Source organism: Heptranchias perlo, chromosome 16 (genome assembly GCF_035084215.1).
Source record: "Heptranchias perlo isolate sHepPer1 chromosome 16, sHepPer1.hap1, whole genome shotgun sequence".
NCBI classification, from domain to species: Eukaryota; Metazoa; Chordata; class Chondrichthyes; order Hexanchiformes; family Hexanchidae; genus Heptranchias; species Heptranchias perlo.
The window spans coordinates 18,059,841-18,078,905 of record NC_090340.1 but is presented as its reverse complement, the minus strand read 5'-3'; the positions used below and the strand labels follow the sequence as shown (position 1 = coordinate 18,078,905).

General features: G+C 43.1%; 1 protein-coding gene across 1 annotated transcript in view; it reads left to right on the top strand.

Annotated features, from left to right (window-relative positions):
- Positions 1-19,065, top strand: part of phaf1 (phagosome assembly factor 1) — a 71,302-nt gene that overhangs the window by 32,664 nt on the left and 19,573 nt on the right. The window contains exons 4-8 of the mRNA XM_067997724.1: positions 1,843-1,886; positions 4,604-4,683; positions 10,661-10,755; positions 12,620-12,717; positions 13,353-13,465. Coding sequence (XP_067853825.1) covers positions 1,843-1,886; positions 4,604-4,683; positions 10,661-10,755; positions 12,620-12,717; positions 13,353-13,465 — 430 coding nt within the window. The remainder of the gene's footprint in view (positions 1-1,842; positions 1,887-4,603; positions 4,684-10,660; positions 10,756-12,619; positions 12,718-13,352; positions 13,466-19,065) is intronic.

Here is a 19,065-nt window from a genome sequence, read left to right as displayed (position 1 = left end):
CTATGAAATTTTTAAAAAGTACAGCATCCTGACACATTCATAAGAACACGAGAAAAGCCATTCTGCCCATCAAAGTTTATTGCTGTGGTACCCTTAATTCTTCCATTTAATAACCAGCCTCTTTTAACATCCTTACTCTTTCTTCTTCTACTTACCACCCCCCCCACACACACATTTATCAGAGTGAAAATAGTTTTTTGTCCTTAGTTTTGAAAATTATTTTTCACAAATTTGAAACTATGTCCTGTTTCAATCTTCCTGATATCCTGACTTGCTTTAAGCAATATTCAAGAATTATCCTATCTACATCATTTATTAATTTTTCCTAAATGTGACCTTCTAGTCCCCTTAGCCACCAGATTGTCTAGAAGTTATTTTTTTCTAATCTATCTTCATAACCCGTCCCCTTTACCATGTCTTGTATATGCTTTTCGAACTGCTCCAATTGAGGTCTGACCAATGCACTTTAAAGCCCCAGCAGAACCTTCAGTGACTTGTACCCTTTTTTAAAAAAAAAATTATTGGGATGTGGGCAAAAATTCCAGCAGCTTTCATTTTCCACCCACAAATCACTAGATTTAAAAAAAAATTCAATTTTACAACTTGCCGTGGCTTGAGCTCCTAACCTCTGGGTTTCTACTTCATTGCCATAACCACTAGGCAACCATACCCATTCTGGCTATATATTGCAGCATTCTGTTTTATTTAATTGCTTTGCCATATTGTCTGGGCATTAAAATGATGAGTCAGCTATCACTTCGGGTGGCATTCTGCTCATCTGACATCTGAGTCCCATGCTTGGTATGACATTTGTTACCAGAGGGTCTGAAGAGGCAGTCTGTACAGTACTGCTGACTCCAGGAATTATCAGAGGCTTCCCATCCCTATCACGGAAGTCATCTGGGGCCATTTACCAAAGCACTGCCCTTTATCTACAGGCCCAACTGGACAACTCTTACCCTAACGCCCCTTTTCCAGAACTGTATGGTGCCAACTGTTACCTAGTTTGGTTCCCTTGTAACTTGAATGACCAAGGTTGTAAATTGGGAGTTGAGATGGGGATCATGAATTCCTGCACAAAAATTGATGTGTGTTGTTTGTATCCTATGGCTAGCAATTTTGAAAGTGTTATTGTGGAAACCTTGCCCCAGCTTTATACTTGGCGAGGGGTTAGCTCTAGGAATGCTTAACTGACGTGGCAGCCCTCCGTCTACACCCTGCATTCTTAGTTCTAGTGATGTAGAATGTGTGCAATACCCACAGAGATCTTTGTTCTTTTGACTCAGCAGCTCATAACTTGGAAAGTTGTGCGTAATTATGAAGCGAGTTTTGTAGGATCCCAGATCTTTCTATACTTTGGGTCTCATTCTGCCCATTGTCTCCAAATATGTGCTATTAATTCCTCCTTCATTTTCTCAGTACTTCCCTGCCCCCCCCCCAAAAAAAAGTGTACAATATTGGATGGTGAATGGTAGGATTGGGTGAGTTGGACTTTGTCTTCACATGGTACAATTTTCATTTCAATTGGCTCAGCTGAAGGGAAGGGGGGGACTGATAAAATGCTTCAATACAGGGAAGGGGAGAAATCTGAGCAAGTGTTAACCTTGACCACTCTGATGCATTTATAGCAGCCAATTTCAAGAGGCCTTAGAGCAAATTATTTACCAGTTGTGTACGGTGCAGTAGGGTGGAAACAAAACAATACAGAACCGCGGTGCAGATGTAGTACCAGCAGTAAGAACTCTTGTTCTCTCCAAATCTAATGTAATACTTGGGGCACAATGGCAAAACTGATCTTTTGTTTTTTTTCTCCCTTTCCCCCCCTCCCCCCCCCCCCAATAGGTCATTGAAGTTTATGACTTGAGTAAAGTTAAATTGAAATACTGGTGAGTAGTTTTACTGCGTTTCTCTTGCTACACCTCGCAATAAACAATCGCGCTGGGACCCTAAGTATAGGTTGATGGCCCCTTGGAGGCATGTTCAAAGTATGCTGACTACAGGACGGTGTAAAGTTTGACTGTCCTCTATTGGCAAAATAATTGAGTGAAGTCTGGCACTAATTTGATTTTCTTTCATCATTGTGATCTGGCTGCAGTGGTGTTGCCAAGGCTTTGTAAAAACATGGGCATTGCCCGGTTATTTTCTTGTAGCCTGATCCCAAGACTAAGCATGCTGTGTTCCCACTGATTTTTTTGTTTAAAAGATGAGAATGCAAGAAGTTAATGTGGTTGTGTTGTGTGTTTTCTCTGGTAAATAAAACTCTGCCCAGATTTTTTGCTCTCTTGTGCTAACATTTAAGGTGAGACAGTATTGTAACATGAAAAGGCGAAGTAAATTTTACATTTGGACTGAGCTGTAACCTGCTAAAAGAGAGCACAGCCAGAGAGCCAAAGCTCATATCAACAAATCCAACAAAAAATTGGAAAATGTCATTAAATGTTTACATTTTGTTAAAACATTTTTTTAAATGATTATACCCTTCCCAATGGTGGTGGCGCCTCGGTGGGATATGATTCTGCAGGAGTAGGACACTCACCATTACCTCACCCAAGTGGTTGTTATTCACTTTATCTGCAGGCTATTTAACCTCAGGCTGACCAATTCTTCCCACCCACCCTACTGAGATACTGAGGCTAGTGGTGGACACCCAGGCTGCCACCCAAGTTGAGATTAACTAATTTAGAACATTTTATTCATTAATAGAGCATGGGTTACTGTATTTTCCTGTTGTTGACACATTGTCTGCTGCCTCTTGCCAGTTGATTGGAAAAGCTCCCCTTGTTTGACAGGTAGCTAGTGACTAAAATACTTGTGTCCATTTTAAGATTGTGTGGATTTGTGTGTGTGTGTTTTAACTCTATTTTGCAGTGGGTAAATCCAGTAATTTTCTCAAGTTTTGGGAAGTCTCTTAGAGATCACCCTGGAACTGAGCTGCATTTACAGTACATTGGGCTATCTACTATCTTCACTAAGTGCATTGGACTCTATGCACTTCAAATTCTTAATGACAATATTGCATTTCTGTCCCATTCTTAAACTGTTGTGCAGGGCAGATGGCATTGTCTTGAAACCAAAAGTATGGATCACATTTTTTCTGACTTTCACTTCATACTGCAGCTCAGAGGGTTGGCATGCAATTTCCTTCCATATTACCAATAATCCCCCCACCCCCCCGCCTTTGCAACAGGCACCAGAGACTACCCAGATATGACCTTTCTGACTTTCCTTCCTCTCTGCTGGGAGACATTGCAGCTTCTGCTTGATGCTTTCATGTCCAACACGGCTGAGATTTGAATCAGAGCTGAGGAGATCAGGACTCGGAGTTGTGTGTTGTGCGCTGTGGCACTGACCTACCCCGTGCCCCCTAAAATTATGAAGGAATAGTTTTTTTTTTGCTGCGGTCATATGAAACTGCAGGACTGGGTTTCTGAAGCCCTTGGTAAGCTACAGAGGGAGATTGCCCATTAACAGAAAATGCGTACCACAGCTTTGGCTCAAAGGGGCCAATACAACCAAATACTAGGATGAATCTGAGAGGTTATAATTTATTAATCATCTTATTGCAACATTTGATAACTGAAGATTCTAACATCGTATTGATCGTGTTTGTTGTATTGAATGTTTCCCAAATATTTTGCATCCCTGTAGCTTACTTTTGCCATGCGCCAGCTGAGGCCAAGAGGATATCTGTGCCGTAATTTTCTATGATTCTATGATGGGCAGGTGATTTGTTCCCAGCCCTCAGTGACTGCTGCTCTGAAGTGGCCACCAAGTGATTTGACCAAGGAAACCCAGGGATTACTTTTGCTTCAATCTCTCATCTCCCACAGCAATGCAGCTGAGAACAAGAACTCCATGGAATGCGCGATTGAACAGTTTGCATTTCTGGCAATAGTAACTTTGGCAAAGCAATCTTATCTGCTTTTTCTGGTGCTGTAATCGCTGCACTTGATTATCAGCGCACCACAAGCAGTATTTGTTTTTTTAACAATTTCATTAGCATTTGTCTCAAATTCTCAAACTTGAAGTATAATCCAACAAAGCCATCTTTCCTCTACCCTGGTAATTATAGAGCACTTGCATACCGTTGCTATAGGTTAAGTAAATTCCTTTGGGCTGTTGCACATTGTGTATATATAGAACAGAGGCACTGGGAGGATTGTAAGGGTTTGAGTGCCTGTATTGTACTATACATTCTGACTGAACACTAAGAACAGTCTGTTCACTGCAGGGCGCTCCCCACAAAATGAGGAATGGTGGTGAGCAGTGGTTATTGTGATCAGATGGGGAGGATGTGGAAGAAATGCCTCTGTCACTGGGAGGAGTGCTAAAGAATACCATCTCCTTATACACTCAGATATTTGGCAGCAAGCTACAAAGAAATCAAGTGGATCTGTTCCTGCATGTAATTGCCAGCTATAACATGCCCATAATAAAATCTTTAAGGTGCTTTCAGGCCTGAGGTTGATTTTTGGGAGGGGGGGGGATGCGAACAATGGAAGGTAGCCTACCTCCCCCATTGTATTGTTGGAGAAGTCTCCAAACTCTACTAAACTTTTTTTTTTGTAATGGGGCTTTCTGATTGTTCTTTGTTGTGTTGCAGTGGTGCACACTTCAACTCTCAGGCTATAGCTCCAACCATAGAGCAGATTGACCAGTCATTTGGAGCAACTCACCCCGGAGGTAAGTGTGTGTGTGTGTCTGTGGAAATCTGATAGAGGTGTTAAAAATAGAAGGCTTCTGATGACGTAAATAGAGAAAAGCTAATTCCACTGGTCAGTGAGTTGTTAACTTGAAGGCATAAATTTAAGATCATCGCGAAAAGAATGAGGGGAGAATATGTTTCGGAGGGTTATTAGCAGATGTAATGCCCTACCAGCAATAGTGGCAGAATCCACAATAGCTTTTAAAAGGAAGTGGATGAAGTTTTGAAAAAGAAAAACTTTAAATGAAATGGGGACAGGGCAAGAGAACGGGACTAAATGAGGATAACCCCTTGAGTGCTGGCACAGGCTCAGTGGGCTGAATGGTCTCCTTCGGTGCTGTAAAATTCTTTGATTCTAGAATTGCAGCCCCCAATTTTCCAATCGTTTTCACCACATTAGCACTTGAGTGGGAGTTATGAGAAGGAAATGCATTTCCAGTCGCGTCATAGGCAGGGGGTAGAAGCTTTGCATCAGAGATTGGTGGGGCCATTTAAATTTTATTATAATGACATAGAAATGATGTTTCCATGTCACTTTCTTGTGATCGCCGGACACAGGTTAGGTGTTATGCTTACTCACATAAGCAGGGCGATAAAGGTAAATGGGGATGATTCTAATGCAAATCTGTTGGAGGGCGAGAAAGTCATAGGCTATTTTTGTTTACTGCTACTGTTTTGTCGTTGCCACTTAGTTACAGGTGTTGGTCATAAAGTTCACCCTTTATTTGTAGTGCCAGGGCTTTTGGTTAAAAGATTTGGGGGATCACTTATTGCTTGCCACCATTCCCCTTACACAGTGAGTATTCCCTTCAAGGCTCCGTTAAGCAGGTTCAGTGGAGGAAGAAGAGGATGAGTAGGAAAAATTGGATGCCAGGAAGTGAGGTGACATTGCAGAGTGTGGGCTCCTGCCTGCTGATACCTTGCCAACCAAATATATTCTGCCCAATGCATTTATGTGGACCCTACAGAGGAGCAATATTTTCACAACCTCTCATTCACCAGGGAGTCTATGACAGAATTGTGCAATATTTCTGCAAGAGACCTGCAGCCAAACTGTAGGATGGGCATGGTGCTGCCAGCGGCTGTCAAAGTAGCCGCATTGAATTCCATCCAAGGGGTCGGTGGTGACGATTGAAGTAGCGGTTGCCAGAGCAAACAATTTTATCATTCTTCCATGGGCAAGTGAACACAACAGAAGAGAACGCTCGGAGATTTTTCAAATGGCACGTTTCCCTAAAGTCCCATGTACTGCAGTCAACAGCATTCTCTCCTATATGAACCATGAAGGATTCTATTAAATCAACGTATAAGTTGTGTGAGACTATTAGTACAGTCATAATGCAGCGGCCATTCACATGCTTTGTTCTGACATCAGTGGGTTTCCCAAGGGAAATCCCTCTATCTGAACTGCTGGGAAGGGGACCACCGAGGCAAGTCCGGTTGCAAGAGAGGTGCTCTGTGCCTACAAACCGACTCGCATCTGCCATCTGTGGACTAGACCTCGCTTTCGCACACCATTAGTATGTGCAGCGGCTCCAACCTTCAGGTTGGTTGTGACAGCAGGCCCAATGGCATGTGAAGGCCAGAGTAACTTAAGATGGATGGTTCTTCAGAAGCACTCCAATCACAGCAATTCCTGCTTTACATGGTACTGCATGGATTGGAGGCATGCCAGAGTGATCATCATCTAGCAAAGTCTGGGCATACGTGCCAAGATGCCACCAACTGTATTTCAGGACATTGTCGCACTTACTTGGCAATAGCTGTGGGGAAGTGTCTTCACAAGGTCTGGGTCGGCAAAGCCAGATATAGAGCTGTACCGTCTGCTGTAAGGATGCCTGCTGCTAAAATGCGGCAGCAGGCTGGCACAGCAACTGAGCAAACTGTCAGCTGCAGCCTTGAGCTTGCGAATAGGGCTCAGTTTCCCTTAATTTTTGTCTTGTCACTTCTTAATCTGCTGCTCCCTCAACTTCGGCAGAGATTGCTAACAGGTTGAGATGCTTTTTGAGCCTTTCTAATAGCTTTTGGAATTTTTGTCCTTCCTTTCCCTCACCACCCCCCGATTCTGACACTCCCCTTCGATTGTCCACATCCATTTTAAATTTCACTTGCACACAAATTGCTTCTCTCAACATTAGCGTGCTCCTTACATATGCCCCAGTCTGCACCTGGATCTGTGAATTGGTCTGACCCAGGAAATTTGAACGATAACACATTATCACTCAGGGCACAATTAACTTCTGTTCGTTTTTGGATGTGGTTTTACCAGGAAGAAAAATCAACTCAAGGCATCGTAGTTGTATAATGGAAGTAATGTGTGTGTGTATATGCATACAGTGTACTAGTCTAAGTGTTCTGTATGTGCAGTTTAGTAGATAGCCGGTAACTTTGTGCATGTAGTCTGATTGCTGGACAGTCCATGTATTTGTACAGCTGTCATCGCAAATAGTCTGTGCACATGTGTGCAGTCTCATAGCTGGACAGTCTTGGTGGTTTATGTGTGCATGATCATTGATGGATTATGTGTATGTAGTCCCTGAGCTGGACAGTCTAGTTGTGTAGTCTAGATGTGCATGTGTAGTATCGTAGCTCATGGCCTCAGGGGGTGTGTGTGGATGTAATCTTGTAGCTGGGTAGTCTTGGGATGTATGTATGTGTATATAATCTTGTAACTGGATGGTCTAGGTGTGTATATGTGTGTGTATATAAATACATGTACGTATGTATACACACACCCAACACACTCAATAATATATGCATATAGGAGCAGGAGTAGACCATTTAGCCCCTCGAGCCTGTTCCGCCATTCAGTGAGATCATGGCTGATCTGTATCCGAACTCCATTTATCCACTTTGGCTCCATATCCCTTAATACCCTTGGCTAGCAAAAATCTATTGATCTCCGATTTAAAATTATTAATTGAGCTAACATCTACTGCTTTTTGTGGGAGAGAGTTCCACACTTCTACCACCCTTTGCCTGAAGAAGTGTTTCCTAACTTCTCTCCTGAATGGCCTGGCTCTGATTTTAAGGTTATGTCCCCTTGTCCCAGACTCCCCCACTAGCAGAAAATCCTTAAAACCTCAATCAAATCACCCCTTAACCTTCAAGCCTAGTTTATGTAATCTCGCCTCATAATTTAACCCTTGGAGCCCTGGTAACATTCTAGTGAATCTGCGCTGCACTCCTTCCAAGGCCATTATATCCTTTCTAAGATGCGGTGCCCAGAACTGTACACTGTACTCTAGATGTGGTCTAACTAGGGCTCTGTACAGCTGTAGCAAACTCCCTATCCTTTATATTCTAGCCCACTAGATATAAAGACTGACATTTCATTAGCCTTTTCGATTATTTTTTGTTCTTGACCACTACGTTTTAGTAATCTGTGTACATGAACCCCTAAATCTCTTTGGACCTCCACTGTGTTAATTGTATCCATATCATTTAGTGTTAATTGTATTCAGGTGTTGCATGTCAATTGGGAACTCTTATATCCATTCATATGAGAGCTTATCTAGGGAGTGCATAGTGGGTAATGTTGATCTGAATAAAAGCTTGGAAGCAATTGAAGACCAGGCTCCAATATTCTATCCTTCATATCCAATTTATTACACACTGTTCCCAGCTTTTCACCATTATAAAAAAATACTTGGATCTATCCTTTTTTGGTCCAAAATGGATGACCTCACATTTACCTGCGTTGAAATCCATCTACCGCAGTTTTGCCCACTCACTTAATCTATCAATGTCGCTTGGTAATTTTATGCTCCGTCTACATTACTTGCTATGCCACCATAATTTGTCATCGGCAAACTTGGATATATGGCTCTCTATTGTGCTATCTAAGTCATTAATAAATATAGTGAATAGTTGAGGCCCCAGCGCAGGTCCTTGTGGGACACCACTAGTCACACCCTTCCAATTCAAATACATACCCATTATCCCTACTCTCTGTCTTCTACCGCCTAACGAATTTCGTAAACAAGTCAATAATTTGCCTTCAATTCCATGAGCTTTAATCTTAGCTAACAGTCTCAAGTGGAACCTTATCGAATGCCTTCTAGAAGTCCATATAAAAGTCCAAAGAAGTTCCCTTGTCTGCTACTTTAGTTACTTCCTCAAAAATTCAATTAGGTTTGTTAGACCTAAACTACCCTTTACAAATCCATGTTGGTTCTCTCTAATCAGCTCATTTCTCAAGTGCTCAGTCACACTGTCCTTAATTATAGATTCCAATAACTTCCCCACAACAGATATTAGACTAACAGGTCTTTAATTTCCTGGTTTTTGTCTCTCTCACCTTTCTTAAATAATGGAGTTGCATTTGCAATTTTCCAATCTAAATGGACAATTCCTGAATCAGGAGAGCTTTGGAAGATTATGGCTAAAGCATCTGCAATTTCCTCACCTACTTCCTTTAAAACCCTGGGATGGAAACCATCAGATTCTGCGGATTTGTCAGTCTTTAGTGCCATTATTTTTTCTAATACTGTTTTCTTGCTTACATTAACTTTAGTAAGTTCAAGTCCTTGATTCGTTATTAGTTTCCCTGGAATGTCAGGTATATTATCCTCTACCTCTACTGTGAAGACTGACACAAAGTAATTATTCAACAAGTCTACCATTTCCTTATTTTCATTTGCAATATTACTGGCATCTGTTTTTAAAGGGCCCACATTACCCTTGACTACCCTTTTCCTTCTAATATAATTGTAAAAGCTCTTTGTGTTAAACTTGATGTTCCTTGCAAGTTTCTTTTCGTAGTCCTTATTTGCAGCTCTTACTATCTTTTTTGTCTTCCTTTGCTGTTCTTTATATTTCTCCCAAACCTCTGGATCTACACTATTCTTTGCACTTTTGTATACTCTTACCTTAGTTTTATGTTATCTTTCTCTTCTTTTGTCGACCATGGCTGTTTTATTTGGTAAGTAGAGCTCTTGCCCCTTAGGGGTATATACTGGTCCTGTATTAAGCTAAATTATTTTTTGAACACCTCCCACTGTTCATCTGTAGTTTTACCCGGTAACAGTTTTGACCAGTTTACTATCGTCAGTCTGTCTCACCCCGTTAAAGTCAGCCATACCAAAATCTAGAATCTTAGTAATGGTTATGTTTCTCCTTTTCAAACCTAACATTGAATTCGATCATACTATGATCGCTGTTAGATAAATATATATTGTGACGGTGTGTTGGGTTTGTTCGGTGTGTGTGTGGTGTGTATATAATCTTGTAACTGTTGGTCCAGCAGCTAGATGGTGTACATGCTGCAATTTATGTATCCACTACTACAGGAAGCTTTTCCCCCCCCTCAAGTTTCACACTCTATTTCCTACCACCTACCACTTCGTAATGGAGCGTGTGTGTCCGTGCATCAGGCCAGCAAGGGAGAGTATCGTAAAACAGTAGAGACTATCGAGTGGGGCCTAATGAGAAATAGCAATAACCAAGCTTAGGCCAAATTGCACTTGAATCCACTCTATATCCTCTTACGTACTGGACTCTGCCATAGTCATTGGATGCCTCAACCTTGTGCCCAGTTCCCTACCACTAAGATGATAATCCACCCAATGTTAGCAGACTGCAATAACGTGAACAGGGCACGTAGTGTGTGTGTTGCCAGAACGATGGGCCAGTTCGTCTTGCAGTCAGTGCAAGTATGCTGAGGTTGACACAACGATAAAAGCAACAAACACGCCTGTCTTGGTAACAGCAACGGTTCTCAGTAGTCAGGTTTCCTGATTGTTGATGCTCATAGGCCGGTGAAGGAGGGTACTTATGGTGAGAGAGAATCAGAAGTGAGCAGGTAGGGCGCAAGTTGATTGGGTAAATGAGCTTTGGTGGTGTGTGCAAGACTGTTGGAGGAATGCAAGAGAATGTCTACAATGTGCTTAGTCATGTGGTGAAGTACAAACTAGTTCTAATTTTTTTTCCCGCCCTCTTCCCCTCACATTACAGTATACAATGCAGCGGAACAACTTTTTCATCTCAACTTCCGAGGGCTTTCCTTTTCCTTTCAACTGGACTCCTGGAAAGAAGCCCCAAAATTTGAGGTGAGTGGACCAGCTCTAAAGGGTCTTGGACTTTGGGAGAGTAATGAGTCTGCTCACACTTGAGCTGAAGTTGTCCATTGTTCCTGGATGCATACCATTGGTTTTTCTGCTTAAATCCTTTCGTTCCCGCTCCTTTAATGGCTTAGCTGGTAAATGCACTGCCCAGTTTGGAACTGAGCCATACAGATCAGGAAGGTCTGAATTTGATCACTGGTTTGTGTTAAATCTCAAGTGTAGGCCTGTCGGGATTGTGAAAGTTCCCTGGGCCAGGAAAGAGAGAAAATTGTTCCAAGTTTTTCACTTCCGATTGCTATCCAGTGATTCTTGCTATGAACATCAGTTAAGGATTAGTTAAGGCTAGCTGCGATGCTGTCATGGTCAACTAGCCTGTCAACACTCATTGTCCGGAAGAATGGCCATTTGGGAGAGTTGCTAGACATCCCAGTGTAAAGAGGCGAAGGAAAAAATGGGAGAGAATTCTTTTAGCTCGGCACATCTGGCAGACCTCAGTGATGCAACCATAATAGGGCCGATTTTCCTCCATCCCTCTTTCCTCCATCTGCACATGTCAGGCTGAAGTGTGCCAGATCCTACCTTTGTTTCCAAGTTCAGATCATTTTAGTAGGCCTGAAATTCTCCTAGTGAAGGATAGCCCCTTCGCAGGGCCTGGAAGCATGAGAGGAAAGCCACCGACTGCTGCAACACACCCGAAGCCAGGCAACTTCCAGTCCCAGTAGACTGCCTGTTGTCTCTAATAAAAGGTACTCGCCTTTTTGTTCCTTCTCTGTGTTTGCTGCCTGCCCCTCTGGATTTGAGGGGGCTGGGCATAAGCAGTGAGGCACACTTGATGCTGGTGAACCTCTGTTGGAGTATCCAGTGAGTGGAGACAAAGGAAAATTATGATGCTTCCACCTCATCCCCATACAGTTTCAATGCTTGCACCAGTTCTGGCTACAAGTGCTTCACCCACCCACCCCAACCCTTGAGGGAACTCCTGGAAATACCTGGGTAACTCAAAAATGGTGTGGATCTGCCATCACAGGTCCATGCCCCTTTTACCTCCGCTTTGATGCCAAGGGAGGCAAAACAGGAAAATCAGTCCTATAAAGTGAATGTAAACTGGGTGGGACAAGATTATAGAATGGGAGTAATGAAATGCAGACACATTATGAAGGTGTGATTGAGGGTGATGTGGGGAGGCACGGTTGCGGATTGAGGGTGATGGGGGAGGCACGGGTGCGGATTGAGGGTGATGGGGGAGGCACGGGTGCGGATTGAGGGTGATGGGGGAGGCACGGGTGCGGATTGAGGGTGATGGGGGAGGCACGGGTGCGGATTGAGGGTGATGGGGGAGGCACGGGTGCGGATTGAGGGTGATGGGGGAGGCACGGGTGCGGATTGAGGGTGATGGGGGAGGCACGGGTGCGGATTGAGGGTGATGGGGGAGGCACGGGTGCGGATTGAGGGTGATGGGGGAGGCACGGGTGCGGATTGAGGGTGATGGGGGAGGCACGGGTGCGGATTGAGGGTGATGGGGGAGGCACGGGTGCGGATTGAGCAGTAATGAGACCTGCTGTGGATGGGATGATGCCAAGGGAGGCAATCCTGGATAGGGGTTAATGAATGAGGCAAGGATCTGGATGGGGGTTAATGGAGGCAATACGGGTATAGATTGGGTATGATAGAGGTGTGGATTAATGGGAGTTGAGTGCAGACTTGAGTGATGAGATTGAATTTGGTGTGATGAGGGAGGTCTGGGTTCATTACTTGACTGGGATCTGGACCTCTTTTCCCTTTTTTATACTGTTTGCTCTTGCTGATTACCATGAAATTAATAAGGTTTGACTAATTTGTGTTTTCACAGCCCAAATTTGCCCACGGCCTGGCCTCCCTGCAGATTCCTCATGGTGCTACTGTGAAACGCATGTACATATACACTGCAAACAGTCTACAGGACACAAAGTAAGGAGACGTCAAAGGAATGGGTATCCATGTGACTTCCCTGATTGATTTAGGTTGCCTTATCAACCATTTGCTCAATGGAAAGAGGAGAACTAAAGATGAGTTTCATAATTGTCAAAAGTCTGCTCTGTGTTGTCCAATAACTTTAATGAAGCAGAACATTCAAGAGAACTGAGCACTGGTGAATATCAGCTTGTAGCCATTTGCCACTTCAAAATAAACCCATAAACCTGCACATGTTTGTTAATTGCTAGATCCGGCTTGCAGCTGAAGCCTGTATTGTTATTTGCCAGCAGTTCCCCTTTAATGGGCAATGCCTTTGTGGTGTGTTTTATGACAGCCCTACAGCCTCAGGATAGTAATTAAAACATAGGCTTGGTTGGTTGATGCCACTTGCTTGCTGTGTATATGTATGAGACTTGTCCTGTAAAATATTAAACACTAATTAAGGAAGTGCTGCACAATGAAGTATGCTCACTGTAGACTTTAATATTCACTACAACCTATTACCCAGACAGGAATAGTCTGTAAAAGCACAATGCTGGAATTACACAGCATCTGAAAAGAATAATTTATTTACCAGTGTAGTTTCCTGAATTGCTTGTGTAGTAAGTATTTCAATTTGGCTTTTATAGAGCTCCCATGATGCCACTGAGTTGTTTCTATGGTAACGTGTATGCAGAGACTGTTGAAGTATTGAGAGATGCAATGGGACCCCTGGGCCTCCGGCTGCGACTACTGACAGCAGGTAAAATGATAATCATTTGGAACTTTTTTGGAAAGGAAATCTGATGACCCACTTACGTGAAGTACCCAAAGTAATGCTAAACTCTCTTTATTTAGTGCATAATAATTGGAACTAACTTCCCGTTACACTTCATACGTAGAGAGGGTACAGCTCTTCGCTTGATGTGTGTGGGTGTATGAAAGAAAGCCGGGATTGGAAATTTGTATCATCACAGTACGAAATGGGAGCTGCACAGGATGACACATTGGGAACAGTGGTATCGTTCAGTGCTGGTTCTCTGCATTGGCTGAGGCAAATTTCACAAGTACTGACATAACAAGCAGATGGGGTCAGCCTGATAAGTGTGTACGCTGCACACTTTTTCCTCTGGAAGATACTACCAACAGTGTGTGATCTCACATGACTTTGTTGTCAGCTTGGCTCAATTAGTAGCAGTATTGTCTCTCTCAGAAGTTTGAGAGTTCAAGCCGTGAGTGAACGTGAGTACTTAATCTAGGCTGATGCTCCAGTGCAGCACTGAGGGAATGCTGTATCATCAGAGGTGCCATTCTTTGGATGAGGCCTTAAACTGAGATACCCCTCTGCCTGTTCCGGTGGTTGAGGGTGACTTGCGAGATCCAATGGCACTGATCAAAGAAGAGCGGGGCGTTTTCCACAGCCAACTTTCTTACCTCTAACACCATCGATGCTTTTTAAAAAAAATTAACTGATCACTCATCTCATGCTGTTCATGGGATCTTGCTGTGTAAACAGCTGCTGTGTTTGCTTATGTAACCATTGCTGTTCTTCAAAATCATTCAATATCTGAATTTTGGGGTGATTTAAGATATATAAATGCATCTTCCTGATCTGCATGGGTGAATTACGTGTGCACCGTATGTCATGAGGCTTGATGCTTTATTGTCTACACAATACCAACCCCTACCTGCATACTGGTCTTTTTCCCATCATTGTATGTTAGAGTAAAATGCTTGTATCAAGAAGGCCAGCTGTAAAATTGTGCAGTGAGAGCGTTCAAAAAAAAAATGGTTCTGGTCTCCATCAATCTGTGCTATTTACAGATCGACCCCTGCGGATTTGTGAATCTTATATTTAAATCCCCTTGCAGAGGCCAAACTTTGTAAATGCAAGGTCTATCTGTGATCCTTTCCGGAAGGAGCTCCCCAGGTATTGGCAGCAGCGGGGCAGTTTGCCTTTCCAGGATAGCACTGTGTGTTTTTTGTCATATTGCTTTATTCCCCATGAAGCCAGGAGGGCACCCTCGGAGCGTTGTTGGTGCGTCTTAATGGCTTCAGTGGAGCTTGGGTCAGGTAGTTGGCTTCCGTGCTGTTTTAGATCTGTCATAACTCCCAGCTCCACAGGGAGTTCTCAACCAGTTCTCAACCAAAGTGCGATTATTTCTGAATTTCTTTTGAAATGATGCCTTGGCTCCCCCTGCTGGTTCAGGTGACTAAATACACTGCATGGTGGAGTCCTGTACTATGTAACCCAGAACTGTTTATTGCCTAGTCTCTGCTGAGTTCGCTAATCTCTGCCATGGTGGCAGTGCAGGTGCTACAATTGATCTGTGTCCCTGGGTTAGGGAGTGTAAAAATTCAACCCTATCTGTCTCCTATTCTTCAGCAACTCATTGAGTCCAAACTGAACATCTATGTGTGTGAACACCAGATGATGCTCCTGTGGTTAAATAGCCTGTCTGTCCAAACTCGCGCATACAGTACAGGTACTTTGGAGCCGGGAGGTGAGGGAGCCCTTTATCACAAGTGGAACCATACCCCAGTATGAGTCACTATATTTAGAACAAATAAGGGGAGAAATTGGTATTTTTTTTCTTCCAAATGTGTTTGTACAAACGGAAAGACCAAGTTCTATTCCAGCGTAGCATTATCTGAAGAGCAATGGTAATATATTTGTTAAACCCATTCCATTTGAAGAATGCTCTTTCCTGATGGCTCAGCAGTTAAATTCACTTTGTGGTGTGATGCTGAACCCCGCGAACCAGGACGCTCCCAGGTTCAAATGCGGAGTCAGCTGATCCTGGCCAGGACAGCAGTGAGGTGCTATATAATTGGCTCCAGTGTCCTTCGATCAGTGAGTGTGTGTGCATGTTGGATGAGGTTGGGTTTGGCTGTGTATGATTAGTGTCTGACACGCATGTGAAGAATGGCTGCTGTGGGTGGGGTACTGTAGGCCACTAGAATCTGTTATTGGGGACAGAGTGACTTTTTAAACAAATATGAGCTGAGCAGAGAGCTAGCATGGATTTGTAAAGAGTAGGTCATGTCTAATGAACCTTGTTGAATTTTTTTGAGGAGATAACAAATGTAGTAGATAAGGGAATGTCTATGGATGTTATTTATATGAACTTCCAGAAAGCATTTGACACAGTTCCCTTTAAGAGACTGTTAACAAAAATTGGAGGCAACCTATTGGCTTGAATAGAGAATTGGTTAGGAGGTAGGAGGCAGAGAGTAGGGACAATGGGTATGTACTCAAATTGGCAAGATGTGACTAGTGGCGTCCCCCAGTGCTCAGCTTTTCACTATATTTATAAATGACTTGGATAAAGAAATAGAGAGCCATATATCTAAGTTTGCTGATGACACTAAGTTAGGTGGCATAGTAAAGAGTGTAGATGAGAGCAGGAAGTTACAAAGGGACATTGATAGATTAAGTGAGTGGGCAAAACTGTGGCAGATAGAGTTCAATGTGGGAAAGTGTAAGGTCATCCACTTTGGACCTAAAAAAAGATAGATCAGAGTAATTTCTAAATGGCGAGAACCTAGGAACTGTGGACAAACAGAGAGATTTAGGGGTCCAAGTACAGAAATCACTAAAAGCTAGTGGACAGATACAAAAAAAATTAAAAATTGTAATGGGATGTTGGCCTTTATCTCGAGGGCTGGAATACAAATGGATGTTTGTTGTGTTACAGCTATACAGAGCTCTGGTTAGACCCCATTTAGTTCGGTTCTGGGCACCGCACCTCAGGAAGGATATATTGGCCTTGATGGGGGTGCATTGCTGATTCACCAGAATGATACCGGGGCTATAAGGGTTAAGTTATGAGGACAGGTTGCATAGACTGGGTTGTATTTGCTTGGGTATAGGAGATTAAGGGGTGATCTAATTGAGGTATTTAAGATGATCAAAGGAGTTGGTAGGGTAGATAGAGAAACTTTCCTCTGGTGGGGGAGTCCAGAACAAGGGGGCATAACCTTAAAATTACGGCTAGGTCGTTCAGGGGTGATGTCAGAAAGGACTTCTTCACACAAAGGGTAGTGGAAATCTGGAACTCTCTTCCCCCAAAAAGCTGTTGAGGCTGGGTCAATTGAAAATTTCAGAACTAAGATTGATAGATTTTTGTTAGGTAGGGGTATCAAGGGATAAGGAGTAAAGGCGGGTGAAAGGAGTTGAGGAAAGATCAGCCACGATCTGATTGAATGGTGAAACATGCACGAGGGGCTGAATGGCCTACTCCTGTTCCTATGTTTCTGGAAGATTAGGGTACAAATGCAAGGAAGTTATGCTAAACCTTTTATAAAACACTGGTTAGGCTTCAGCTAGGGTATTGAGTTCAATTCTGCACACCACACTTTAGGAAGGATGTCAAGGCCTTAGAGAGGGTACAGAAGAGATTTATTAGAACGGTACCAGTGATGAGGGACTTCAGTTATGTGGAGAGACTGCAGAAGCTGTGGTTGCTCTCCTTTATAGCAGAAGAGATTTGATAGAGGTGTTCAGAATCATGAACGGTTTTGATAGAGTAAATAAAGAGAAACTATTTCCAATGGCAGAAGGGTTGGTAACCCAGAGGATACCGGTTTAAGGTAATTGGCAAAAGATCCAGAGGCAAAATGAGGAAATACTTTTTTTACACAGTGAGTTATGATCTAGAATGCGCTGCCTGAAAGGATTGTCAAATGTAAGGAATCTTACAACACCAGGTTATAGTCCAACAGTTTTATTTAAAAATCACAAGCTTTCGAAGGAGAAAGCCTCCGAAAGCTTGGGATTTTTAAATAAAACAGTTGGACTATAACCTGGTGTTGTAAGATTCCTTACATTTGTCAACCCCAGTCCATCACCGGCATCTCCACATCATGAAAGGATTGTGGAAGCCGATTCAATCAGAACTTTCAAAAGGGAATTGGATAAATACTTGAAGGGAAAAAATTTACAAGGCTATGTGGAAAGAATGGGGGGAGTGGGACTAATTGGATAGCTCTACCAAAGAGCCGGCACAGACATAATGAACCGAATGACCCCCTTCCGTGCTGTATCATACTATGAAGAACATAAGAAAAGTCAAGGACAAGAAAAAAACAGTCAGTGCTCATCCGTTTAGTACCCTGACTCTCCCACTCTCGTATCCCGCTGCATTTAGAACATCTCTAATGGTTTTTCTCTCGAGTACCCTCCTTGGCAGATTATTCCAAACATTTTATCATAAGACATTTTGTTTTAAATTTTTTATGGCTTTGGCTCCTCCTTTCAAGGCTTGCTTTGCAGTAATAGCGTGGGTTTACCCATTTATATATCGCCTTTAATATTTTAAGTGCCTCATTGAAGTCCTCTCCTTAACCGGCTTCTTTTTAGATTTAGAGCTTGAGCTCTGCTTGAGGGGAAGGAGCTCATCAAGATGCATAAAATATTAAATGGTATACAGTGAGGTAAGCCCATATTGTTGTTGAAAAAAGGAGCAGAGGTCATGAATGGAAACTCTACAGCCCCGAGCCTTGGCAACCTGGCAGGCAAAACCCAGGTGACTCAGTAGTGTTTGCACTTCTATTTCTTATTTGCTGTTTGGTCCTGTTTATAGTTTGTGGGTGTGGAGGTTTGGAAAGGGCTACATTTAGCTCTGTTTCCTCACCTAGTGGATAAATCCTAAATCAGATCACCAGAATCTGTTTGTCAATAACTTGTGACATATGCAAATCACTGAGACCATAGATTGGGTGTGTTGACCAATGTGAAATGTGTCTTGATGAGAAATTGATCACATTTACATCACTGATCTGATATTGTTTTGCCAGACTATACTTGATGCTGTTTGGAAGCAGTTCCTCCCAGCACCAACAGAAAAGGTTTTCATTTTCTCTAAGCTGGAAACAGCTTGAGTGATGATTCAGGGGAAATGATTCTTCAAAAGCATCACTTGTCCCTGGTGCACCGGTGACTGACCCTCTTTCCCCCCCCCCCCCTTTTTGCGTCTGTGACTGTGCCCCTCCCTTCCTGGTATGTTTGTGGCTGTGCCTCTCCTGCCCCCAGTTCGGTGTGCCTGTGGTTGTGCTGTCTACTTGCCTGCCTGCTCTGTATTTCCAGCTCTACACACCATGTAACTGGGACAGAATACTATTACTGGAAGGAGGTCATGTCTTCCTTTAGGTGCTCCCCAGAGTCCGAGGTCACATGATTTCATGACGAACTGGGCATGGTTGTCATGGTTACCAACTAATGGGAACTGAAGTGAGAAACCACAGAGTGCTGGAGCCCAGGGCTGCTGTGTATCAGTTTCCAATCATGTGCTCCATAGAACTGGCTTTCACTGTCTGCTTTGTGAATACAGTCGTTCTGGAATAGCCCCTGGCCAGCGCTAG